This window comes from Rhinolophus sinicus, chromosome 3 (assembly GCF_057876585.1).
Source record: "Rhinolophus sinicus isolate RSI-liver-muscle chromosome 3, RSI-T2T, whole genome shotgun sequence".
Classification (NCBI taxonomy): domain Eukaryota; kingdom Metazoa; phylum Chordata; class Mammalia; order Chiroptera; family Rhinolophidae; genus Rhinolophus; species Rhinolophus sinicus.
In genome coordinates, this window is record NC_142503.1 from 122,810,894 (window position 1) to 122,838,893 (window position 28,000).

The 28,000-nt window shown below is 35.4% G+C and overlaps 1 protein-coding gene across 3 annotated transcripts in view; it reads left to right on the forward strand.

Annotated features, from left to right (window-relative positions):
- The window catches only part of PRKD1 (protein kinase D1), a 297,817-nt gene that overhangs the window by 230,746 nt on the left and 39,071 nt on the right, over positions 1 to 28,000 (forward strand). For all 3 annotated transcript variants that reach the window (XM_019746850.3, XM_074328119.2, XM_088796919.1), the window contains 9 exons: positions 8,419 to 8,629; positions 8,790 to 8,867; positions 10,740 to 10,944; positions 12,451 to 12,574; positions 14,092 to 14,169; positions 15,425 to 15,704; positions 16,735 to 16,787; positions 18,724 to 18,796; positions 21,023 to 21,129. In XM_019746850.3, the coding sequence (XP_019602409.2) occupies positions 8,419 to 8,629; positions 8,790 to 8,867; positions 10,740 to 10,944; positions 12,451 to 12,574; positions 14,092 to 14,169; positions 15,425 to 15,704; positions 16,735 to 16,787; positions 18,724 to 18,796; positions 21,023 to 21,129 (1,209 nt within the window). The remainder of the gene's footprint in view (positions 1 to 8,418; positions 8,630 to 8,789; positions 8,868 to 10,739; positions 10,945 to 12,450; positions 12,575 to 14,091; positions 14,170 to 15,424; positions 15,705 to 16,734; positions 16,788 to 18,723; positions 18,797 to 21,022; positions 21,130 to 28,000) is intronic.

The following is a 28,000-nucleotide window of genomic DNA, read 5'->3' on the forward strand; positions in this document are numbered from 1 at the left end:
TAATGCAAGTTGAAACAATGTCCAGAAATTGTGAACAAATGTACCTTTTTATCCAAGTAGCCCAGTTTTGAGTGGTATCTGTTTCTCTGTGGCTATGCACTGGATATATCAATGAATGATATTGTTTCATTGCGTTAGTGCTTTTCTGTATTTTTAAAACTCAAAAAATTTTGAATAGATAAAGAAAAGAGTTTCATCTTTTTCCTCTCTCTTTTTAAACTGAGTTACATTAAAATGTAGTCTTTGGTTCTACTATGATGTTTCGGAAGCATATAAATAGGCTAAGATTCTATAAAATATTCCAAAGTTACCCTTATGGGCAACTTTTAAGGGGAGAGGCTCTAACCTTTGTAGTTTTGGAGTGTGTTTATGGCATGCTTTTCCTGGTTCTCCTTAGTTGTCTCCAAGGCAGTGATCAGTGGGACAGCCTCTCTCCAGATTATTTCATTCAGTTTTCCAGTGAGCTCATAATCCCAGGCCAGGCCCCTGTCAATTTAGACAGGATCAAATACTATGGGAAGATATGTCCCTAAAACAACTATTCTTGATTTTTCCACATAATCTGTTTACCACCCACTTCACGTTCTAAGTGTAGATCAAGTCTGGCATTTGAAGCCCCAAAGTAGAAGTTGTTGAAATGTAAAATTATTTTCTTCCTCAGTGGAAATACTCCTTTTTTATTGTATAAATTTAGAGTGCATATCATTAAGTTTGCATTGCCTTCAAGTACGAAGAGAGGTACTCTTACTTGTGTTGTCTCCCCTTTCCTCCAGGATCCCACAGATTTATAGGATGCTAGTAACTGACATTTTGAAAGAACCATGTGTGTAATTTGCAACAATTCACTAACAATTCTGGTGTTTTCCTTGCAAAGGGTGGATCACTTAAGAAAATAGTAAGGTTCTTTTAACCTCCATTTCTATTTACTTAAGAAGAATGAGGTAATATAAAAGTTAATGTAACTTCCAAGACTACTTTAGCACTCAGCAAATCCAAATCACCTTGTATTTTTAATGAGAATATATGTTATTACTGTGAAAGCTTTCACAAATTGCTGCACTGTGAAATACAGCATCAGTCACCACTAAGCAGGGGGCACTTTTTTTTCCTGCCCTGTAGCAACACTTTTTATTGTTATGAAAGGTGTTGATTAGCTTTTATTTATGCTGTGTATTTAGGTGTACCCAACTGAGGAGCCAAATTCATTTATCTGACACACTTGGCAGGTATTCACAGATGTAGAATCAGAATTGTAACAGAATAGCACTGATCAATTTGAAACTCGCCAAACACACTACCCTCTCTACTCAGTGGGCATGGGGACTTGTCTGTGACCCAAGAACTGGTCTGTGTGGGAAAATCCCTGATTTTCCTTGTGAGAGATGATATGTTCATCTAAGTGCTGTTGAAAAGAGTCGATTGTTTCTTTTTGCTTCAGAAAGTAGTCAGCATCACACTGAGCCTTCACAGTGACATTTTACTAGCAGAGAGGGTGGGTGGGGTTAGATAATCATTTCCAAGTAGGATAAACAGGTTTCAGAGTATATTACAAAAAGGTCTCTAAGCAGTCTGAAGATCGTAAAGATTGAGTTGTCCTAAACAGAGTTTGACAGCTAATCATACTCAGTGTGGTCATGGCATGGCAACACTCACTTCGGAGTCCACACCAGATGCCTCTTCTTCAGGAAACCCCTTTTCTAAATGACCCCTTCACCTCCACCATGAATGTTCTTTGTGTTCAAACTGTCTTATGTGTGGGCACTTATTTTGTATGAGACAGTATTCCAGACGTTGGTGATACAGCAATGAACAAAATAGTCAAGATCCACTCCTCATGGCATGTATAGTCTTTTGAAAGGGGACAATAAAAAACCAATAACCAAATCAGCAAAGAAGACAGCTGCAGTGAAGAGACAGAAGGATGTGCTAGAGAGTAACAGAGAAGGGACAGGGAGTAGTCAGTAAGTGAGGTGGTCTGGAGGCCTCTTGGAGAAGGTGACACGTGAACTGGAATCAAGAATAAGGCAGAACCATGCAGAAATAAGGAAAGAGCACCTATTGTTGTTATTGCTAGTAACAATTATATTGTGTCCAGAATTCTATAGGACAGTAAAGTCATTGGGCACAGAGACTGTTATTTACTGGCCTTCACATGTCCTGCAGTATCTGAATTGGGCTTTCAGGTAGGATGTGCCACAGGAAATGCTTGTTAAGTCAGACAGAGCCTCTCGATGGCAGTAGGAGAGAACTATTGTAAGGTACTGTTCTGCACGGTACAATTCTTTGAACGACAATCCAAAATGTTAGGTCTTGAAACTTCTGGAATAAAAGATTCATGTTTGGTTGCATCTGTTTCCACACAGTTGTGTTAGTATCTTTTAAGCATTAACAATCCCTGAATGGGCAGTCGGCAGCCAACAGAGGGATGCTTATACAATAGGAGCTGTTTATTCTGTTAGTCAGTGTGTGCCTTGCGTGACTCACATGCTGTCCTCTGAGCCCAGACAAGCTGGTTGAAAGTCTCTTCTGTAGGTCCAGGTTCAAGGATTCACAACATTTTCACTTTGCATTTTGGCATGTAGAACATACTATTAATTATTCTCACTGTGTCATCTGAACTCTTCCTTCATGACTTAAATGAGGGAAAGAAAATACTTTCTCTTTTTCTATTAGCATGAAACCAGGGAATGTGAGAGCTGGGAGGGACCAAGGAGACAAGAAGCGTTATTCTCATCTGGAGCGAGTCTACCTGAATCTAGTTCTGTTACGTAGAAGCTGTGTGATCTCGGGCAAACAATTTAACCTCCTTGTGATTCAGTTTCCTTATCTGTAAAATGGGGTTCAGAACAGTAGTGGTCATGGGTTTAAATGAACTAATGCATGTAAAGTGTTATGAAAAGAGTTTGGCACATGTAAACGTTATAAAAAGTGTCGTGTGCCATTATCTAGTTCAAAGGTCTTACACTCCCCATGTTCCAGATTTGTAACCCAAATAAATCGACTGCCAAATGTTTCAATTTTTTTTTTTCTTTTAGAATTGCCAATGTTTAAACATAGAATTGTTTCATAAAACAACTAGATTTTTTGCTGCTTTTGAAAAACAAAAACAAAGAGGTCTGGCCGCACTGGGCTTATATACTCATGTGGCATCTATTAGCAGTATCTGAGCAGTGACCCTCCAATTTATACTGAGCCCTTCATCTCTAATTTTTTATCGTCTCTACCATTCTCTATTGCATCCCTGACACTATTAATAATTGGAACCACCTATTAATATTTACAGCCTGCAGGTAATTGAGCTTGCTACCTTTCTCCTTCCAGAGCAGAGTACAGATTTCATATTCATCTTGGATATGCCAAGTAAGGGTGAGGAACAGGCAGACAAGCTCAAAGAGCAGTTGCAGATGTAACCAAAGGTACTCTGTTAAAATTGAAGTCCAGTAAAGCAAATATGTCAAAATTATATTCCCTGTAATATCACATTTTTCTAAAAGGCTTGTAGTACAGTCCGTATTTTAAATCTCTCTATTGAAATGTCTCATCCTTTTAGTCCCATGCATTTGTTTCTTGAAAACATTCACTCTGATCAATGCTTATTGTTTATCAAGTACCAAATGCTTCTTTCTATTAATAGAGGATGAATATTTTAAGATATCGTCCTTTCCTTAGAAGCTTATTGTCTGATGATTGAGACAGGTCCATAGCAATTTATCAACGTGTATGCTAAAGTGTGCTCTGCTTTTTTATTTCTCTTTAACTCGAGGGGAATTTATGTCACCCAAAATCCAGTCCCCATGTAGGGCTGTGAAATGAATTTTAGTTAATAAATATAAATATTGTAATACTGCAGAAGTTTTCATTTGAACCAGACTTCTTATTTTTTAAATTTATTTACTTGAACCATGTTTTCTATAAAGTGACTTTTATCTTTCAGGAAATCTTATGTTTGATCTCGACCAATGACAACAAGCAAACCACAAGTTAAGGCAGCTTCCCCCTCCCATCCCCCGCACCCCCCATTTTCTAGCTTTTCTAATGAAAAGAATTTGTTTTGAACTGTGAAGTGTAATATACCTTGTTGGGAAATTGTTTCAGAGTCCTGTTAAATGTTTAAAGACTTGCTGGCAGTTGGAATTTCCAGAATATAATCTAAGCAATCATTTCCTGGGAAGGTTCCAAACTTGCTGAGTCATTAATTTAGCATACCAGTTTAAAAATCAAATTAAGTCTCTAGAAAACCAGGATCCATTGTCCCCTAAATAGGTGTTCAGTGCATATGTTTTTCACTTTGGCAATAATTTCAAATGAAACACTATTAACATAAGGATGTTACAGACACTTCAAAAAACCACAGTTTTAAACAAATTTTAATCTCTATAATCTTTATTCTGTTTAATCTCTAATCCTGGCTTTAAATTTTAGTGGTCATCATTTTTCTGTTCTCGTATTCTCTTGCATCCATGACATGGTACCTCTTACTGAGAACAGAAAAGAGACCTTTATACTTTTCAGCATCTATAATTTGCCAAATCAAATCATTTACATACATACATCCTAATACCATATTTTACAGTAATGTCAATTCTCACAAAAATTCCACACCAGTAATTTAATCCAAATTGCTCAACTCAGGAAGTGAACAATTTATAGGCTCCATGGCTAATGTAAAAATGTAAATTTTTAGAAGCACATCCTCCTGCATATGCTTACCATAATTATAGAAAAGGGAATTTTAAATATCTTCTGCCAGTTCTGAGCCAGCTTTGCTCTGAACATAATAATGAAGTAGAATGAAACAAAATGTAGTTGTTCCCTTTCCAAAGTATTTCAATTTTTCTCTGTATTCCTTTAAGAAACGATCATTCTGCAGATTTCCCGGATTTGCTAAATACACAGTGGCAAATTGGAACAGCAAGTAACAGTGGAAATTAATTTAAACACCATTTAGTTAACCTAGTAAAACCTTCACTAGTGTTGATGAATAATGAAGAATTTTCTGATTACTAGAGGTATCTTTAAAGAAAGATCTTATTTAAAAATCTAAAGTACTATACACATTATAATTAAATCTACAAATAAATGAAAAAATAAAATGAAGTAAGTTAAGAAAGAAATAAAGTAATACTGTATCTCTTTATTTGTATAAATAATGCATTACATTTTTTAAAAAGCCTGGTTATTTAAGTCAATATTACCCTGTGAATTAATAATTCTTGTTTCATGTTGAAGCTATCTTAAAGTCTAAGCTAATTAGATTTAGATCGGTAAGATTTTTTTAAGTATCTTTTAAAATTATCAATTTCTAAAGTTATGCCTACTCTGTGACTTGATACATCAAACAAAACATACTGTAGTTATACCTTTGTGGTGTACATACCTTCAAGTAAAACTTCACATAATAAGTGAAATTATATATTTTTGCTTAAAGTCATAACTGAATATTAATTATTAATGAAAAATGTATCACTTGTTCGGAAAATCCTTAGAGTGTATGGTTTGTGTTCACATCATTAACAATATTTTTAAAGGGATATTTGAGCAGATGACAGAAATGGTGATTCTTAAACTTTTATGTAACAATGGTAAATATACCATTTTTCCCTAAAATAAGACCTAATCGGAAAAGAAGACCTAACCAGAAAATAAGCCCTAGCATGATTTTTCAGGATGACGTCCCCTGAACATAAGCCCTAATGTGTCTTTTGGAGCAAAAATTAATATCAGACCTGGTCTTATTTTCTGGGAAACACAGTATGTTATAGGGCAATGGCCTTATCTCATAGGCTCTTGGTTTTCTGCTTGTTTTAAAATTTGTTATATATCAATGAAGGCAATATTTTATATTTTAATTGAAGACTGGATAAATATCTCATAAAGAAAGTCATCGGATAGTGACACAGTCTTCCTTTCTGTATTAGCTTCTTAGATTTTCCTCACGATAAGGAAAAGCACATGCAAATATTTGTGTGTAGCGTCCCAGAAACATAGAATATAATTCTGCAAACAAAACTTCAGAAGGCTTCTTCACTCTTCTTTTCCCAAATTGTTTATCTAATAAAATTAAACAACTCAATCTCCTTCCAGCAGTAGATCAGTTCCCACATGAGAAGTCAGCAGGCATGCACCCTGTCTGTATATTTTAAAGCTTTACTTTTTCGTTTAAAAATACAGGCCACATTGAAAATGATTAGTTATAGTTGGAACTATAAGAAAATGTAATAAGTATTTCTGGTCATGTTGCTAGCTGCTTGTGTAATTTTAGGATGTAATGAGTGACATTAAAATCTTTATTAAAGCCATTAAAATCTTAAATTGCTATTAAATCTTAAATGCTATTAAGGTCTTAATTTCCGACACTATAGATTATGTAGCTTGTGAGTTGTTATTCTGTGCCAAGGACATATGTGGCTGTGGGAATCTCATCATTGCTTGAATATGTATGGTGCCATCTCTGGGCCACAAAGTAACAGCCAATTTCTTTTCCCTAAACTCATGTAATGTCTTAAAATTCCTTATGCAATCCTGCCTCGAAGGTAATAAATGAAATGACTTCTCAAGAATAATTCTGAATCTTAACAACTTATGGCAGTGTTTACGTGAATGTTACCATGTTGGATGAAAAGAAAACGGTTTATCAGATTGTCCCTGGCTCTTCTGCGTGAATGTGCCTCACGGTGTACTCAAAAGTCCTACGCCAAACTGACTGGTCACACAGCCTAGAATTAGGTATCTTAAAGTAAGGAAAATAACTGAAGAGTGATTTGGCCAACTTTTCGTATGATTTTCCAAATCTGAGAACATTTTAAGTCTGCTAAGAAAGTGTGACATCGGTCAGCTTTTATTCTGAGTGTTGAAATTTTCCAACTATGGAAAAATACCACTTTTCACTTCAATCTGTGCTTAAAACTGGCCATTGGCTATAGTTACTCAAGAAGGACGCATAAAAAAGGAACTTAACCCTGTGGATTTAATTATTTTTCAATCCCATTGAAGATATTTATTCAATATGTTCATGATTCTGGTCTGGCAAACCTTTAGCCCATCTTTATAAGCTCCCTAGACATCTCTGCAAGAGTCAAGCCTTTCCAGAGTAATTACATTTTACAGTTTCATGGAATTGTAATTATAACTGTAACTGTAGACATAATATCCCTAGGTAGAACCTCGTCTCAAAATTGTTTTATTGCAGCTAGTGAATCTGCAAATCAAAATTTCCCCATTTGGTAATGTGGTATTTTGGGGCAGATAGGAATTGAAACGGATGGAAATTGTATGTAAATATGATTTTTTTCTCATCTTGTCAGTAATCACTCCAAATTAGAAATTAACTGAGTAAGGTGCTAATACAAGGGTCCTGGAGGCAAACAAATGTAATGTCATTTTTGGCTCCACTATTTACTAGCATTTGACACAAAAGAATGTATTGAAACTTCATGAGTTTAGATGCCTCAACTGTAGATAACAAGGCCTATCTTCTTAGGGTCTAACACAATGATTACTTAGAGTAGGAGCTTAATAAATAAGATACATAATTATAATCACTATTAAAAAGTAACTTAATTTACCTTTTATTCTGGTAATTTCAAAATACATTTATTCTGATGACTCCCAAGTATATTTCCATGATGTCAAGAGATATCATGAAATTGCCCCCAAATTCTGAAAACACAGTTAATTTTAATTCACTTGATTTTAAAAAATCTATGCCGTGGGCTGATTAATTCCAAAACTGCGACAAGCGTGCAGAGAGATATAAATATGACCATAACACTAATATTTGTGTGTCTTGTCTAGTCCACCAGTTATGTTTTTCAATTATAAAAATCATAGTATAAGTTTTACCTTTTATTTTTATTTGAGGAATCATTTAATTTTTTTTTTCCCCTGAGAGAATCCAAAGAAACTATAGACATTTTTCAGATAAAGTACTACATCGAGCAGACTGGGGATTTACATTTCATTTTCTATCTTCCTGAACCACTTGCAAACTAACCACTAGAAAGCTAGCCATGTGCGTGTAATACTTTTAGAAAATGCCAATGAAATCATATGTGCAGTGGGATTAAGGACCGTTTTTCTTTGTTTTCAGCTTTATATTTCAGGATTGAAGTAATTCAATTACTTTTTAAAAACCAGACATTCCTTGAAAGTCCTAGAAATCAAGTTCAAATATTCTGATCTCCACTTTTCTTCATTTCAGACTATAAAAACGAGGTAACTCAAATAAGAAATAAAGGGGCAATAAATTTCATCAATGAACAGAAACATAATTTTAGTTTATATCTCTCACATTCTTAAGGAGCAAACTGCTAAATACAATGGTAACCCCAATGTGATTTAAAAATACATAAATTCACTAATCAAGTAGTCTCTTACATCTTAATTGTTCTTTGTTTTGGTTTTTTTCCAAACATACAGCAAAAGTCACCATCAGAGTCATTTATTGGTCGAGAGAAGAGGTCGAATTCTCAGTCGTACATTGGACGACCAATTCAGCTCGACAAGATTTTGATGTCGAAAGTGAAAGTGCCGCACACGTTCGTCATCCACTCGTACACGCGGCCCACCGTGTGCCAGTACTGCAAGAAGCTTCTGAAGGGGCTTTTCAGGCAGGGCCTGCAGTGCAAAGGTAAGGATGACCTTGCCACCAAAGAGCTGTCACCGGCCAAACTTTGATCCTTAATCTACTTGCAATTACCGTATTTTTTTTTTTTTTTTTTAGTTTCACAACTCTCTTGCTGATGAATCTTGCTTTTTAATTTGTTTTCTTTTAAAATCCTTGTCATTAGATTGCAGATTCAACTGCCATAAACGCTGTGCACCAAAAGTACCCAATAACTGCCTCGGTGAAGTCACCATTAATGGAGGTGGGTAAAAAGAGCAGCAGTCGGGCCTGTGCTTCTCCCCTTTGCCAAGAGTATGTCAGTTAGTCGGACTTTTTTTTTTTTTTTTTTTTTTACCGTTTTTCTGTTTTTTGTTTTTCCGGTCAGATACTTGTGACCCAGCTCCAAGTAAATTATGGCCTCGGTTTGTTCTACTTTACTGTAGGAAAGCACCAATTCCAGCTCACAGAGTTTGATTAAACAACAAAGAGACCTTCTCAGTTTTTACACTGTGAACTAGTACTGAAAACTTGCATTCCAGCATTTCTTCCCCAGTGCTCTTTTTTAATATGCCTATACTAGTTTGTTCAGAAATGCAGAAATTGTTGGAATACCCGTAAGTCATGACTGTCAAGTCTCTTTTCCTCCATCCTTCTCATTCCAAGCGCTGAGACAGAAGTTAACATTTTTTCCCTCTATCAGAGGAGTGAAGAATCATAGAGACTGACCCATCAGGAAATAATCACCCTCTTCCCTGTTCCACCCAGTTGCTTTCATTATATATGTGCTTGTTAACTTGAATCTTTCATAATAATAAAAGGAACTTTAATTCAGCCAATGAAAAATGGATATCATTTTCTACATTAAGTATTTCTTTGGTAAAAGTCCTAAGTGCATAAATTAATTTTGAAGCACTCCTAAGAAAAATGTCATATCTTAAAGAAACAACTCACATTTCCTTCCCGAGTAGTATTCCTAATGGATTTTTAGCAAAATATTTGATATAGTATCTATCCCAGGCTGACTTTTTCCATAGATAGTGGCCTGCATTATACCTTCAGTCTGATATCAGTTTTCTGATTCCTCTGGAGAGAAAAATGGTGATAGAAGACCAGAGAAAAACAAGTTCATTATTTTTGTTGCTAAAGGCTAAAGAACGAGTGATGATCTTTGCTCTAGAACTTTCTTTTGTAGAAGGAATATATACATAGGAAAAGAAGAAGAAACCTCTTCAGGAAAACATTCCCATACTAGTTTCTGCCTTAGAGAATTCTGCATGAATTAGCTGCCAAAATGGAAAGCTTGGCAGTCTTCCTGCTTTCTGCGGCATGTGGTTTTGACTTTGTTCAGGCCCAGAAAAATGTCAATGTGTTCTTGATAACTAGAATAAGGGGAAACAGTGCAGTTTTTGATATTGTTGATTACTTTGAAATTGCATTTTCCCAGACAGTCAAAAAAATCTGGTAAAATGTGAATTTTCGAAGCTTGGCAGGCTAGGGTCTCTAATCAATTTATTTTCTAATTTTAAAATAAGTACTCTGCATTAGTAAGTAATTATAATTTATTTCATTACCGTCAAGTGTAAAATAACAGAGTTCAGTATAACTTCAAATATCAAATATCTTAGGTATTTAAAAGATGCTTCTATGTGACCAAATTAATGTATTGGAATCCAAGACTTGAAAGGTTACTGGAATAGCAAGAATCAATACCCCTGAGTAATAGTGCATGTGAAAATTACACTCCTCCTCCCATGTATCTTTTTCCCAACAGGGCTGTGATATTGCAATATGGTCAGGTTCCTCTTCACTTGTGCCTGGTGTCATTTGGCTTCCTAGCACTTTGCTTCTGTCCTACCCTTGGCTTCCTTCCAAGGCTGTCCATGGCTTTTCATGTTTTTAGGCCTAAGGGCATGAAAAATAAGCATCTGCTTGTAAAATGATATGTTCATCCTCTCATAAAGTCAGATACTTATGAACTAAATTTTTTTAAGAAAAAGGAAAAGAAAAGATGAATTCTTCAAATACCTATTTTTTTAGGGCTTCCAATTGACTCATTTTAGGATGCCTCACTTTCTCTTAAACCCTGGTTCTAGGATTTCAGGCTTATCTTCACGGGTACAAAATAATTTTTTAGATTTGCTTAGCCCTGGGGCAGAGTCTGACGTGGTCATGGAAGAAGGGAGTGATGACAATGACAGTGAAAGGAACAGTGGGCTGATGGATGACATGGAAGAGGCCATGGTCCAAGACGCTGAGATGGTGATGGCAGAGTGTCAGAATGACAGTGGGGAAATGCAGGATCCAGACCCGGACCACGAGGATTCGAACAGAACCATCAGGTGAGGGCCACACTCCCAGCCTCAGTCCAGCAGTGGCACTCCAGAGCTCTTTGATATTTGAGTTTACTAAAAAGGAAATTTAAAGTGTGTGCTTACTCTGTTTATGGATGAGCTGCATACCAGAGCCTTTGGAGTTGGGAGGTCTGGATTCTCTTGGAGAAGTGCAGTTTGCATCCTTTGTAGCAGTGCTTCATTCTTTGACTCGTTTTCTTTTGCATGTGAGGGATACTCGTATTGGCCAGACACAAGTTGAGTACTAGATTAATGTTTATTCTATGCTTATTGTGTGCAAATGCAAAGATCGGAGACCAACCTCAGCAGACACCGTCTGTTTCATAGATGGCCCCTGTTACAAATATGACATATGACTATGCCTTGCTGTGCTTGATTTTATTATATCCTAAGTTGGTGTAACTTTACATTTGTGATCTAGTTATCTATACTTTTTTAATTCCTAGATGATCCCCATTTTTAAAAAAAATATATCAGGAATCTGTACACTAGGGCCAAATCAAGCTGCTGCCTGATTTTTAATAAAGTTTTATTGGAACATAGTCACACCCGTTCATATAAACTACATTTCCATTAATTAGCAAAATTAAGTATTCTGCAGAGCCTAAAATGTTTATTTCCTGGTCCTTTTTAGAAAAAGTTGCCCAACGTCTGATTTATGTTATAAAGTATATTTAAACTTTTGTGTTCCTTTTACAAATGCCATATTCATTGACAAACTGAAATTGTTCATTAGAGTAGAGCAATAACATAACTGAATTTTTTCCTCTTAATGGAAAAGACTTATTTCTAAAATACTGAAAATAGTATTCTTGTGACCCAGCTGTCCTTTGCAGGTATGCATTTCTTTTGTATCAAAGAGAGGGGTTTGCAGAGGTGTACGTGCATATATGCATGTGGGGTGGGGATGGAAGAAGAGAAGAAGAGACAGACAGAAAAGAGAGAGATGAAGGATTGGCCTAATTTCATGAGCAATAGTTACTTAAAAGACAGTTTAAACAGCAGATTTCAATTCTTATGAGATTATCCAGGGAGAGATACAAATTGATGTGAAATGATATTATCTGTAACCGATTAATATTTTGTCATTATTTTGTCATCTGTAAATATTAATATTTAATTAATGTGTAATAAGTAAGTAAATGAGCTTTCATGTGTGATTCTGAATACTGTGGTCTCGGTACACTAAGATGGTATGATGTCTGATGTTTACTAGAAATCTGAACACTGTGCAGTTTAAACCTGAAGACAAGGGGGCTTATTATCCTGCTCAGGATTTTTAATGTGTACATACAAAGTGCCTGTCACTCCTCAGAGTCATCCAGATGCTGAGCCATGGTACTCTGGCAATACATTCCACTGAAAATGGGATGTGAAATTTTTGTGTGCGTGTGTGTGACTTTCTCTTTGAAAGAGCTGAAATAAGGTTTTAGGCAGGAAAAGGAGATCCATATCTAAAAACATTTCTTTCTTACAATATTTTGACTTTTCAAGTCCATCAACAAGCAACAATATCCCGCTCATGAGAGTAGTGCAATCTGTGAAACACACGAAAAGGAAAAGCAGCACAGTGATGAAAGAAGGGTGGATGGTCCACTACACCAGCAAGGACACACTGGTAAGATCCACAGCCGGCAACTTCCTCCAGTCTTGCTAGCTTTCACTCAAGGAGATGTCAGTGTCCTGTGAAGACTGTGGGATGGCTAGGTTACCAGGAGCAAACCTCAGTGCAGGCAGGGCACAGGATCAGCGGGGGGGGGGGGGAGGGGGGGGGCAGACATTAATGTCTCTGGGTGTCTGAGGTAGTTGATCAAGCCACTGAATTAGAGAAAAGTGTAGACAGCAACCTCAGGGAAACACAGTCATTTCCCTCTATTACGCGAGATGATCTCCAGACAACCCAAGTGTCTACCTGTCATTTTATAGCAGTCCTGAAAATGGCAGTTTGTGCGGCATTTTAGGAAGAGGAAAAACCAATAACTATTATATACTTCTTAAACCTTTAATTGTTCACTTAAAAACTGACCTACATAGGAATACAGTAATCCTGTATTTAATTAGATAAAAGACAACACAGTTTAAATTTTTTAGTATAATTTGAGTTGTTCGTTACTTCAGATTTTCCTGCCAGTTGGTAAATGAAGTTGTACATGAAGGTAAGAGAGAAAAAAATTGATCCACATTTCAAAGTTGAATTAATTGACATTTGGTGATAGCTTCTTTTTCAGTTACTGGTTGTATTTTCCTCGTCACCTCCTACCTATAGGATCCCCATCACTTCATTAGATAGACACCCGTAACCTAATTATTTATAATCTCAACCTTCTCTGCAGAAGAGAGGTTTATGTACATGACTTACTGTAGAACTCAATTGAACACCATGTAATTCTGCCTAGACGTAGTATAGAATATTTAAAATATATTTTATGTATTTGACTGGTCTGAGCTTGGTTGTGGAAGAGACCAAGAATAGCGTTAGGGCTTCTTAGTCTAAAAAGATGAACACCCCCCCACACACACACACATACACACACACACAGCCTGATCACCAATCATAGTCATTTTGACTGGTAGGAGCTGAAGAGAAGGCAAAGTTATTTGATGCTTTCCCCTGACTTTGTTAAGTTGATACCGTGGAGTCAACCCTACCATCCAACAACATATTCTTTAGTTCAATTACAGCATTGAACTCGTCCATCTCTGATGGAAGCTGAAATACCTGCTGGATTAGCATAGCTTTCCTTATGTTCTAAAACAACGAGAATGGCTAAGCATCATATCTCCTATGAAGCCTTTTTATTTTGTTACAGACTACAAAGCCACCTTTACCTACTCAAGCAGTCAAATTTAAAGAGCATGTTTTCTTATTACTATGTATGTACTAAATGCCAGGCCCTGTGCTGAGTACTAATAATACATCATCTCCTTTGCTACTCATAACTCTGATGTAGACGTGGAAACTTATCACACGACAGCTGCTAAACAGTTCCTTTCTAGAGTCTGAAATTGAATGTGAGTCTTTCATGCACTTTGCACCATCAAATCTTACATCTCCATTGGGAAAATGGTTTGATTCTATCAATCCTGGGTATTTCTAAAGTTTTTAAAAGATCCTGAATCTAACTTCTATTTCAGCGGAAACGGCACTATTGGAGATTGGATAGCAAATGTATTACCCTCTTTCAAAATGACACAGGAAGCAGGTACTACAAGGTAAGGGTGGCTCTTTCCTTGATTGGCGTTTCATGCCCCCTCTACATAGAGATGTAGAGTATTGGGAATGCAAAATACATCCAACAGACAAGATTGTTTTTGTGCTTGCTCTAAGTTATTTTTTCTTCTCTGTAGTTTACAAATTTCTGAGTAATCAGGTTGTGACCCCATGATAGCCATCTGTGAATTTCAAATTTCACTGGGGAATGCTTCCTTTGGGATGGAGGCAGCAGAGGGGAAGCTTAACTGAGGATTTTAGCAGAGACGTGTGATTTAACCACAAAATCCATGGTCACGCTCCATCCAGGCTTTTTTTTATTTATTTTTTTCCTTTTTTTTTTTTTTTTTTGCATTTATAGCTTGCAGAACATCACTGGTTAAGAAACGCTGTATGATTTCTCCATGCATTGCCAATATTCATAAGGAGCATTTACTTTCCCCTAGAGGAAAATTTGGCCGCAATTTTCATTTTATCTGTCTACATGAAATAATATAGATGTGGCATAATGTATCACCCAGTAATAAAACATGGTTGCAAAAGAAGTTCATAGTGAAAACTGTGTGTACTTGCTCCTTCAAAATTAATGCAGGCTCAGACATAGTTGATGTGATTATCTGTGGCCACTTTACACAGCTCTATCAGAAAAAGGAAACTTCATTAACTTTTAAATAAAAATATGTTTTAAAAGTTATTTCTTAGTCACTCCTGGAAGACAATGTGATGATTAATTTTTTAATGTTAAAATTTTCTTAGAAGTAACTGCTTTTAAAACCAATCTCAGTAGTTTTCTCACTAAAACGATTCACTTGGCTATATTATATTAACATGTATCAAATCAAATTATGTGATTCATTTCCAGTGCCTTACAGAATAGTTAAAATTTTAAAACAGCCATGTAAACCCAAGTGCATTTTGCAAGGGTTGTGATTCCACTTAACAGTTTTAAAACTGATCATTTGTATTTTAAGCCTTAGATTTTGATGTAGGTTCAAAGTCATTATTCTTACTGATATTTTTTTCTTGCCGCATGAACATAGTGAAAAAGTCACTTGGATTTTTCTAGGAAAATGAAATAAGGTTTCCCCAATAAAGGTATTTTTGAATTTTGCTTTGTGATATTATGTCTTATAAAACCATTTTTATATAAATGATGGGTATTTGTAATTTCATTTCTCACATGTCCCTGGCATGAATTTTATTTAAAAGTTTACATAGTTTTGGTAAACTACATTTAGCATACTCTTTCTTTCATAGGAAATTCCTTTATCAGAAATTTTATCTTTGGAACCAGCAAAACCTTCAGCTTTAATTCCAAACGGGACCAACCCTCACTGTTTTGAGATCACGACAGCGAATGTAGTGTATTACGTGGGAGAAAACGTGGTCAATCCTTCCAGCCCGCCCCCAAGCGGCAGTGTCCTGACCAGCGGCGTTGGGGCCGACGTGGCCCACACTTGGGAGGTGGCGATTCAGCACGCCCTCATGCCCGTCATCCCCAAGGGGTCGTCCGGAGCTTCCGGAACCAACTCTCACAGTGAGTCTGCCGCTTTTCTGACTGTCCGGGGAGCAGGCGAAGACAACCTGCTGAAGGGTGATTTAGTTCATTGGCTAACACGGGGTCTCTAAATAAAAGCGCTATACGGACAAAGATATTGCATTCGTTAAATTAAGCCTACGTTTTATTTTATCTTAAAATCGGAACACATTAATGTAAGCTCACTATATATATAGGCAATAGCAGAAACCTAGACATGTTGGTCATGAAAGAAGTCATCTAGTCAGCTTGAGCTTGACTTGGAATGCCGGTCTTGTTATTTGCAAATCTGAGTTCAGGTGTTGGCTCAAAACCACCTTAATGTGGGTACTCTGTGTGGGTACTTAGGTGTATAGAGGAAGTGGAAACCGTTGATAATTTTATCCCAGGAAGAAATCTCTGTCATGAATAGATTGAGATAAATTTTATGAAAATGGAACCAGGATCAAATATTGAGGATGAATTTCTTTAAATATTTGAGAGGATTATTTATATAAAAATGTAATTTTAAATTTCATAATGGCTATCACTAATGAAGCCTGTGGGGAGAAAAACCCTTTTTTTCACATCACAGTGTATTATCTGATGCTCTATTACAACTTTTTAATTAATCTCTACAACTAATGTACATGTTAATAGACTATATATGCCTATTTTGGTGCTAAGTACTTTACATGAGGTCTCTATTTTAATGCCTAAAACAACCCCAGCAGGTGGACATTAATGATTTGCCTGTTTTAGAGGTGAGGGAATCAGGCCCTAGAGAGATTACCTTGTCCCAACTTGTACCGGGGCTACGAAACGGCAAGCCTCTGAACTCTAAACTGACAAAATACTATTTTTTGAAGCCAAGTACCAAGTAAATTTGTAATCGTAAAAGGGAAGAAATATTCTAATAGATATTTTCCTAGAAAAATCTAATTGCTATGATTTAAAAATATCCCTGCAGCTTGATTAGTAAGCATGTGTTTACTTGTTATGCTATTACTCCTCTTACTTCTTTTGTGTATTTTTTCACATGTATTTCCAGGAGATATTTCTGTGAGTATTTCAGTATCAAATTGCCAGATTCAAGAAAATGTGGTGAGTATGTACCTCCTAAAATAAAACTTGGTAATGTGATTTTTTTAATTGGAAAATAGGAGCGTCATAAAATACATTTTTATTTACCTAACGTATTAATTTTTCAGTATTTTCTACAAAGTGAAATATGGTCTATTTGGGTATTTTTCTTCTATAAGATCTTAGAAACATTATATCGATTCTTTTAGGAATTTTTTCTATAATCTGTTCTGTAGTTTGGAAAGCTAAATACCTGTTATTCATCTCAGATAAGCAAATAGAATGCAATGCCTGATTTTTCACATGTTTGCCTGTCTTGGTATTAAAATTTTAATGGTTGATGTTACACAATTCCAAATAAGATAAAATAAAATTGTTTGAGTTGCACGAGTAGCTTGAAAATGCCCTTACTCTTATTTCTTGATTGCTACTGAGGAGAGCTGTCATATGATATGACAAGGAGTTGCAGATGCTTTTACAGTCACTTGTATATATCAGGGAAACCTCAGCAAAGTAGCAGCCTGGTCACCTGGACCACATAACTCCATCCTCTGAGCTCAGTTTTTGAACATTATAGGTCAAACATTATGAAATAATTTATACTCAGTCATATGTTTGCTTTATTTGTTATGCTTTGTTACTATGGCACATAGCCCAAAAGTAATAAGGCCTTTCTCAGCTCATCCTGTGATGCACACCTTTTGCTCTGTTTTACCTGCTGTACCTCTGACCAAAAGCCAAGGGTTTAGAGCCTTACTTACACTGATCTGAGTTTGTTTTTTAAAGAATAAACTCCATGAAACTCTTAGTTATCCTAGTATAGCATTGCAACCTTTGCTAAATTGGCACAAAGTAAACTGAAAATCAAAGATGAATTAAGAAAAAATTAGGAAAACTTCATAGTGAAGGTTAGACGAATTTTCGTGCTGTCAATCACAAGATAGCTTTCTGAAAATCTGCAGGTTCCTGTTGCTCTTGCTTAGCCAGGGAAGGCTTTCAGAAATGTAGATTAACCTATAAGTTTCTTGGGAAATTCTAGATACCTGTGGGGTTGTTTGGCCACTATTGTCCACTAAAAATTCTGGGTGGGCCACTGAGCTATCAGAGAAAGCTGGAATAGCTTGGACTCAGAATGCTAGAATAGTATTAATTCACTTTCTTGTCTCCAGACAACCTTGCACTTACCCCATGGACACTCTGAAGGGATCACAGGATAGAGACAACTTGTAGTTGTTTTCTAGGAAAACAACCAGGACGGGAATATATAGGATATGCAGAGGGTAGGATTTGGTGTTGGATTAAAACATAAAGCTTTATTTAGCAATTGTTGTTCCAAAAAGAAAAGAGTAGACATTTGGAACGTTATCTCCAGAAGTGGAAAAAATGGAGGGGTTTAATTACTTTACCAGTGGATTTTCATAATGGATTGTCATCCTCTTGCAGTGTCTCCAGCTCACGCATAGTGATTCAGCCCCCTTGTCCTTCACTTTAGATTCATCTGGATGTGGATGATTAATAAAGAAACGGCCTCACCATTCTAGCCATCAACAGTAGTGGGGTTGAAATCAGGACTCACACTAACATATGATTGACGACCTTGATTATTTAACCCAAATTTCTAAGTAGCCATCTCAATAAACAAGTCCCTTTTTGAATATTGACAGTAAATGGCATTATATAGTTTTATGTCTTATTTCTCTCTGATGAACATTAAAAAACCTCTGCTGCTTAAGAGCAGAATAGTTTTCAAAACAATACAATATAATTCATTCATTCATTCATTCATTCAGGAGTGTGATTTGACTATTACAGTCCTATTATTGATTTTATCTAGCATTTACAATTTCTGTTTAAAATATTTAATAATATTTATGATACACTTAATAAAATTACATAATTTATTAGGACTAATGTTCTTTCACTTCATATTTCTCTTTCATTGGACTTGCACCTATAGGACATCAGCACAGTGTATCAGATTTTTCCTGATGAAGTACTGGGTTCTGGGCAGTTTGGAATTGTTTATGGAGGTATGTTAGCTCACTAAGAATTTGTATTCATTTAAAATTTTAGCTACTTGTATTTATAAAAGTAGTATCACCAAGCAAAATATAAAAGACAAGACCTGTGTGGGTATATGTTTGTATATATGTCTCTTTGTGTTTTACATTTTTAGAAATTTCTTTTGAGTTATCACGATTTGGAAAAGTGTTACATTTGTGTTTTCAAAGAGAATTTTTTCTACTCCTAAAAAACTTTTTTTGCTTAAATATGTACAAATAACTCTGTACACCGTACTAGATACATGTTAGTTTATTTAAACAAAATATTGAGAAACTAGGAAGTTGTGATTCATAAACATATTAGTTCCATTTGCTTTTAGCATATGTCATCAGAACGCTAGAAATTCATTCGTGTAACTATACACAAATATCTTTTAATTATAATACTTTTAACACTGTGTTTCATTAAGGTTTTCATTTTTTTTAATTTTCAAATGAAATACTAAATTTTTATATTTTTTCTTATTGTCAAACTATTTGGTTAATTTGTTATTTTAACCTCTGCTGTTTGAGATTCTAGCCATTTCTATTATTTTTTTCAAGTCTTTAAGAAAGATTTAATGTTAATATTTTACCTGCCCCATAAAATGACACCGTAGCTGCAGTTCCTTAATATAATCAGTAACAAATTATCTTTTTTGAGAGGTGGGGTTGCTCTGAAATAATTATTACTTATGACAGTATAATATTGTGCTTTTTTAGTTAAAAACTAAGTTCTACTCTATTTTACAAAGTAATTTTGATTCTCATAAAATGCTCAAATGATTTTTAAAATGAAAACCTATATATGAGTCAGCAACCATTGTGCTTTTTATCAATGTGTTACAGTGTAATAGAGGAGAAACCAAGTACTCAGTATTACTGTACAGTGTAATAAGCATATGCAAAAAAAAAATTGTCGTCTATAGAGCATGGTAAATATACATAACTGCATATAGTGTGTGGATGAGAAATGAAGTTACAGAGACCAGCAGGTGCCAGATAATTTGTAGCATCCAACATTGAAGGAGCAGGCTCAGGAGAAGGCCTCCACAAGGAAGACTGAAAAGTTAAGAGTAGACCCATAGGGGGTGAAGTGTATAAGAACAGTCTCAGAAGAGAGGTCAAGCACTGTAGTGACAGAGGATTAGAGACCAAAGAAGCTAACACCTTGAAAAGAGTAGTTGCAGAAAAATGGCTGAATTGGAATAGAGGTTGCAGTGAGTCAAAGAGTAAGGAATGATATTAAGAAAGTAGAGAATGTGAAAACAAGACAATTTTGTGGTGAAAGGAGTCAGTCTGGAAGGAGTCAGATGGAATAGATTCAGGGGGAAGGAACACTAGATTCAAAAAAATGTTGAAATAATGGAATTTCAAATTCGTTTGTATGTGACAAAAACACTGAGTAATTAGGTCCATTTCCATTTTCAGATTCATTTTCATTTTCCATTTTTTAGATTCAATTAACAGTACTTTATTCTAAACCTACACAATATAGTAGTGTAGAAGTTAAGAGCTTGAGGGTGCCCTCGTGCCCTATAGATTCCCTCAAATGTTTGTTGTGAGAATTAAATGGGATGTAATGTATGCAAAGGGACTGTCATGCGATAATGATGACAATAATTATGATGATAACTAACACATTTTGAGTGGGTATAGTTACCTGGGCACTATGTGTACTTTACATATCTTATTTCATCTTATTCTTACAATTCTTCCATTGAAGATGAGGAACCTAAAACTCAGAAAGTTTAAGTGATTTGCTTAAGATCATGAAGCTAGTAAGTGACAGAGCCAAGACTTTTATTCTTTCCATTATAACACACATCTGTTTATCAGGAATTGAAAATTGTGCTTTCTTAAGGAGTCTTCTGCTGGTGTTATGAACATTTTCCATATTAAGTAACTCAAGATCCAGTTTCTAAAACATATATTTTTATGAGAAAAGTATCAGGCTGTTGATACGTCTAGCTTTAATGTCCCAATTCTTTTGTATCCTTAATTGTGGTTAATTTTATGGTACATATATGATTCAGAGTAATAATAGAGCTAAGAAATGAAATCTGTGGATATAAGTCAGTACACATGAGAAATGTCAATTTATTTGATGGAACATTTTTATAATTCCTATAAGTGTCCTTATAAATTCTGGTGTTCTTTAATATAGATGATATTTAATAACATTAGCTAATATTTCCCTTTTTTATTTTAAAGGAAAACATCGTAAAACAGGAAGAGATGTAGCTATTAAAATAATTGACAAATTAAGATTTCCAACAAAACAAGAAAGCCAGCTTCGTAATGAGGTTGCAATTCTACAGGTACGTCTTTATTTTTCATTTGGAGTTTATAAAATACCCCCTCAACTTCCACAAAACAAAGAAAAGTTATGCAAATATCTGTGGCTTAGATATTAGGTTGGTGCAAAAGTAGTTGCAGTTTTTGCAATTATTTTTAACATCTTAAACCACAATGACTTTTGCAGCAACCTAATATTTAGAAACACTTTAAAATCACTGAAAAGGCAAATTAAGCATCAAAGTGCTGCCTGGGTAGTATCTTTCCTGAGTCTAGGCTGCAGATGTTCTTTTTTATGCACATAATTCTAAGTTTTATATATTATTAATACTCATTAAATGAGTAATGTTTCAGCATTTGCTTATAGTAGACATACTAAGACCATTTTGTTTCACATTATAAATGACCTTGCCTTCTTAAACATTCCTCCCTTATGCTATGATAATTACATGAATTGAGTATGTAACTGTCGGTATATTAGGTAAATGAGTAATATATGTCTGAGTATAAGATCATCTTGACATTATTAGTGTCCTCTTTGTCTCTTATTGTAAGCCTTTTATTTAATATTGAGCATGTTACCTAACTCCTCTCATTAATAGCAGTCCCTTTTTAAAGCCAGAATTGGTTAATAAAAGGTATTGTGTGGCATATATAATTTCTGTAACCATTAAAAATTTTTCTACAGACCAAAAGAAAATTGAGCAATTGTTTGCTAAATGTGGTCATCCTAGTTCTCCAGTCCAGACAATTTAGACCATTGATAAATGCCCATTTGTATATAACTGCCATAATTCTCTACTTGTCATGCATGCTGATCATAATTTCTAATTCATAGTTTTATTGAATAATATTCATTTGCACACTGCTAATAAAATGAAACACACTGCATTTCTTCATTTATTATTTCATTTAACTGCCGTTTATTGAGTTACATACAATTAAAAATTGAAAAAGATACGATTTTAACCCAAAGGAGTTGATGTATACAGACAACAAAAAATAATAAGAGACTTTTTTGGGATTCAGAATTTCTAAACGTGGTGTTTTTGTGCTTTTGGCCAACGAATGTAACACATAGCACTGTCACGTTGTTCTCTGTTTTTATGGGGAAGAAGAGAACCATGGCTCTGAAGGCGCCAGCTCATAGATTCATAGCTCAGTCCTTGCTAATCAGTTACCAAAAAAGGTGTTTTTTGATTGTTTGTTGGTTTTATTCTTAACTTGGCAACCTTGACCTACAAATGACTCCTGAAAACTTAGTAAATGACATCGTCCCAAACCTGGCCCCTGCTCTCCTCGTGTCCATGCCCACATGGTGCCTGGAAGGCAGATTCCTTTGCAGCCAACCTCCAGAGTTGGCATCTGTACAGAGACATTTATCCTTCCTCCAAGGACAAGCACGAAGTTTCCTGGTTAACATGGCTTTGTACTTCTACATTTTGTTGCTATTGCAGAGGACTGACTAGATCTTGAAAGTCCAATTTTCTGTATTTTAGTTGGCTCTCCTGAGCCTGTCAACACAGGCTGCTGACTCTGTAGTGAGGTAGAAAAATAAAAGGCACCTGGGCATAAACTGCCTTCTATATTCTCTTCTGAAAGAGTAGATGCAGTCAACATCTCAGATGCAATAAGCAGACATATGGCACAATTTTCATTATAGCCTTGTTTTCTAAAAAGAGTTTGGTTAGGTTGAAAGTCACATTCTGCCCCTTGAGCATATGAAGAGCTCTTATGTTGTGTCCTGAAATCTCAGAAATCCTCATCACTTACCACTCATCTCCAGTATCCCCAGCCATTCTTTGCTTCGTTCATCAAATCCACATTTATTGAGTACATACCATGAGCTAAGCACTGTTCTGTGTCCAGTGGATATAGTGGGGACAAAGATACACAGGTTCTTACTGTCATTGGTCTTTAACTTGTGTCACTTAGCTAGTCAGATGTTCGCTACATACTTATGTTTTGAATTTTCAATCACATAATCTATACAGTGAGTCTTATTAAGGCTTGGCTTAATTATAAACAGATACCAGAAGTTCAGGAGTTCGTACTTTATCATAAAGTTGTCAATTGTTTCAAAATCCATTCGTCAAAACTCATCGAGTCCCCTAAGTGAAACAAATGAAAAAAAAAAATATTTGAACGCTTTTTACCATTGCCAGATATATCAGCCTCTCAGGAAGGATTATAATTCAGTATCCAGAGATAGTGAAGTTCAACCTCACCTCTTTTGACTCTGCTCAAAAATCACCAACTATGTAAGCACCATTCTCACGCCATTTAAAACTACAGTCCACTCAGATACCCTCCCCATCCCTATGCCTGTACCCCTCTTACCCTGATCTACGTTTTTTGTTTTTGTTTTTCTTCCCCCATAGCACTTACCACCTTCTAACCTGTTAAAGATTTCATTTATTATTATTTGTTGTGGGTTTCTCTCCCCACCCCCCAACCCCAGCCCCTCCACTAGAATATCCCCATCAGGAGGGCACAGATTGTTATTTTGTTTCCTCATATATCCTGAACATCTGGCATACTTCAGGTGTTTACAAATATTTGTTGAATGGATATTTGTTGAATTAGAAATGGACAGAAACACCATCTTGTCATATACGATGGCACATGTAGTGTCTGACCAGATAACAAAAGTTTTACTGCATTGACTATTAATAGTTAATTGGTTAGTTAAGGATTGTGTGTGGTTTGTTTAAAAGCCCTCATTCCTCCATTTCGTATTTATTATCAAAAGAGCTCACCTTTTGAACCTGAAAAGACAAACTGGTCATGTGGATATGGGCTAGGGGTTGGAATTCTGACTCACTGATTAATATGTTCCGAAAAAGTACCATGATAAAAATCACTTGAGTGGTGGAGAAGGTTTTCTTTTACTAATCTTGAGGAGCAGATTTCTGTCCCTCTGGATATAAAAGTGATACCCAGGAGCATTTCGTTATCTTCTTCCTGGTGCTTAGCTTATGGAAGCAGGTATCCTAGTTCATGGTCATACTGGGAGTCTGAAAAACTCAGCCCTACTCCCTTCCTCCTTCTGATTCTCCAGAAGGGGAACAAGGAGGTTGAAATGGCTGATTTTTGAAAATCCTCCTCATGCAATTCTGTTAATCTTCTGGTCAAATTTTGATTTGTTTCTGTTTTTGTGAAAAAGCACCTTAGCTTATAGGAGACTTCAAAGTTGTAGAAATATGGAATGTACGAAAAAGTGCAATTCTCCTTTCTTCTCTCCATAACCTAGGTGAAGGCTTTCCAAGGTCTGATTCAGTCACTGGAAAACCAAACTCTTTAGATGTTTTTGAGTAGCTGAAAAATTAAGTCAGGCATGGATCTTATGGCATAGTTATCCCTTATTTAAATCACTTAGAATAGATGTTTTCATTGTCTGTAAACACTTCATTATTATTATATGTTTCAGGAGGATGTTAATTAATGTAGATGTTAAAATTATTTCATAAAATTCCCAAGGGATCTTATTTATATTATTATTTTGAAAGTTATAAAACATGGTAAGAAACATGTAAAAAAGTTGTGAAACACATGGTAAATTTGAAATTATTGTTTTTTTCCTATTCATGTCAATAAAATAAGAAGGAAAAGATAGTTGTTTTATGATTATTAGAGCTATCACAGAAAACTCACCTTTATGAGGAGATACAGCTATATTATAGAAAACTTAAAAACTTCAAATTTAAAGTAACATTTAATATAATTTATTTTATGATGATATATTTAATATAATTTATCAACACAGTCTTGTTTGATCAACATTTTTATTTTCTAACATATCACAGTGCATAAAAAGCTTTAGGATGATACTTATGAATAAAATTCCAATATTTTACTATTATTTTTTCTCTTGTTCTTAAATATCAACTTTTAGTTATTTATTTAAGGAACAATACTAAAGCTTTTGTTTATGACATAATATACGAAGCATTTTGGAATTATACAAGTGCTGAGTATAGAATACAAAGTACAGGAAAATACATGAGAATTTAACAGACCATAAATTAAATGTATCCACTAGCACTTATCTCATAAAACTCCCCCTGTCGTTCTGGTTTCTTTATTGTGAGGCACTCCTCTTCCCATTCAAGTGTCTCCTAACTTAAAAACAAAACAACAGCCACAATGAAAAGTGGTCTTGATTTGTCTAGGCTCTCCCTCTCACAGCTGCAGTCCAATTCTCCCTTTTGTACAGCCACACTTCAGATCTGTGCTGTACTCTGCTTCCAATTCTTGTTCATAAATTTCCTTCTTGTCTCTGGTTGCCACATCTTTCTTAAAGAAAATGCAAGGCTCTTTTTTGCCTTATTCTTATGTCCTACCTCTACCCAACTAGCACATGTTGGCTATTTTGTAGTCTCTGTCTCAGTCCTTCAACAGCGTCGATCCTTTGCTCCTTTTTAAATCTCTCTCCTCACTTCACCTCTGCACTTACTAGATTCTGTTTCTTTCCCTGCTCCCTCCTCCAGCTAATTTGGAACTCCTTCCCAGAGTGAGGTCACTCACATTAAGAGTCATCCCTCATCTCTTCGCAGGTCATTCTTTAATGTTCTCTTGAGCTCTCATCTTTCACAGGCACTTTTTAGTCTCATATTTCTGACCATAGGACATCTCCACTTTGCTGTGCCACTTTTACCTCAAACCAATCAGCCTAAAAGCAAACGCTTATCCCTACAAGATACTCTCTCCTAACTTTGTCTACTTTGCTAGCATTCTTTGATTTTCTTAGGCAAGAGCCCTTTTCCTTAAATTAATAAAAATATTAAGTGAAGCACTTCCTTTATACAAAGCTTTGCTGAGTCTCTGGGCCATATAAAAATGAATGAAACCCTTTAAGATGTTTATCGTCTATTTGGGCAGTCAGGTACAAGTAGCTACAAGTCAGAATAGCCATGGAAGCATCGTGAAAGAAGTCATGGATTATGATTGAGGCCAGGACACTGGAATCAGGGAGAGCTTCAAAGAGAAACATAACATTAGTGAAATCTTGAGTTTGATAACCAAATAAATGCTGGAAACGGAGATTAGACTGCCAGGTGACCTCAGCAAAGTATATATTCTATGACTCTGAGTAGAAAACTTAAGATCATTTTAGAAGAGTGCTCTTCAAATATTTTTCATCATGTGTCCTCAAAAACAATTCCAAAAAACTTTGCACTTGCTTGTGTAATTTTAAGTTGACAGAACAATTTGTCAACAGTTTAAGGAACTTCAATTTTGCAGTGTATTGAAAATCTTGCTATTTGAAAATAAAGCTGTTATAGCCCTCTTTTAAATATGTGCTTTAGAATCTAAATATGATAGACATTTGACATTCATCATCAGTCATTTGTAAAAATTACACGAATAGTAGGCTCTTTAACAATAGTATATTTTATAACTTCCTTGTTTTTTCTTAATATATTACATTTTTCCCACAAAATTATATTCCAATGTAATGTGTTTTTACATTTGAAAGTCTTTTATTGGTCCTCTTCATAATTGTTTACAATAAAAATAAGTATTATTTCAAAATTTTTATTATATTTTAAATGTTTAAAGCATACTCCTGGATTAAGTTATCATTACAAGTTTTATCAAGCAGGGTAATATTCTGTAAATTTTGAACTATGCTTATTAAACATAAAAAATAAAATGTTACTGAAAATACATTATCTAATGTGATTGATTTTTTAGTATAGGTCATAAATTGATGGGTGAATTTTTTTTAAATTTATTGGGGTGACAATTGTTAGTAAAATTATATAGATTTCAGGTGTACAATTCTGTATGACATCATCTATAAATCCCATTGTGTGATCACCACCCAGAGTCAGTTCTCCTTCCATCACCATTATTTGATCCCCCTTACCCTCATCTCCCACCCCCCACCCCATTTACCCTCTGGTAACCACTAAACTATTGTCTGTGTCTATGAGTTTTTGTTTCTCATTTGTTTGTCTTGTTCTTTTGTTGTTTTTGGTTTATATACCACATATCAGTGAAATCATATGGTTCTCTGCTTTTTCTATCTGACTTATTTCGCTTAGCATCATACTCTCAAGATCCATCCATGTTGTCACAAATGTTCCTATATCATCTTTTCTTACCGCTGAATAGTATTCCATTGTGTATATATACCACAACTTCTTTATCCATTCATCTATCAAAGGACATTTTGGTTGTTTCCATGTCTTGGCCACTGTAAACAAAGCTGCAATGTACATTGGAGCACACGTGTCTTTATGGATAAATGTTTTCAGATATTTTTGGGTAGATATCCAGGAGAGGGATTGTTGGGTCATATGGTAATTCTATTCGTAATTTTTTGAGGAACCTCCACACTGCCTTCCATAACGGCTGCACCAGTCTGCATTCCCACCAACAGTGTATGAAGGTTCCTTTTTCTCCACAGCCTCTCCAACACCTGTTACTATTTGTCTTGTTGATGATAGCCATTCTGACTGGGGTGAGGTGATATCTCATTGTGGTTTTTATTTGCATTTCTCTGATGATTAGTGATGTTGAGCATTTTTTCATATGTCTGTTTGCCATTTGTATGTCCTGTTTGGAGAAATGTCTCTTCAGGTCCTCTGCCCATTTTTCAATTGGGTTGTTTGTTTTTTTGTTGTTGAGTTGCATGAGTTCCTTGTATATTTTGGATATTAGCCCCTTATCGGAGGCACTGTTTGCAAAAATCTTCTCCCATTCAGTTGGTTGCCTCTTTATTTTGTCGATGGTTTCTTTTGCTGTGCAGAAGCTTTTAAGTTTCATATAATCCCATTTGTTTATTTTAGCTTTTACTTCCATTGCCTTTGGAGTCAAATTCATAAAATTCTCTTTGAACCCAAGATCCATAAGTTTAGTACCTATGTTTTCTTCTATGCAGTTTAT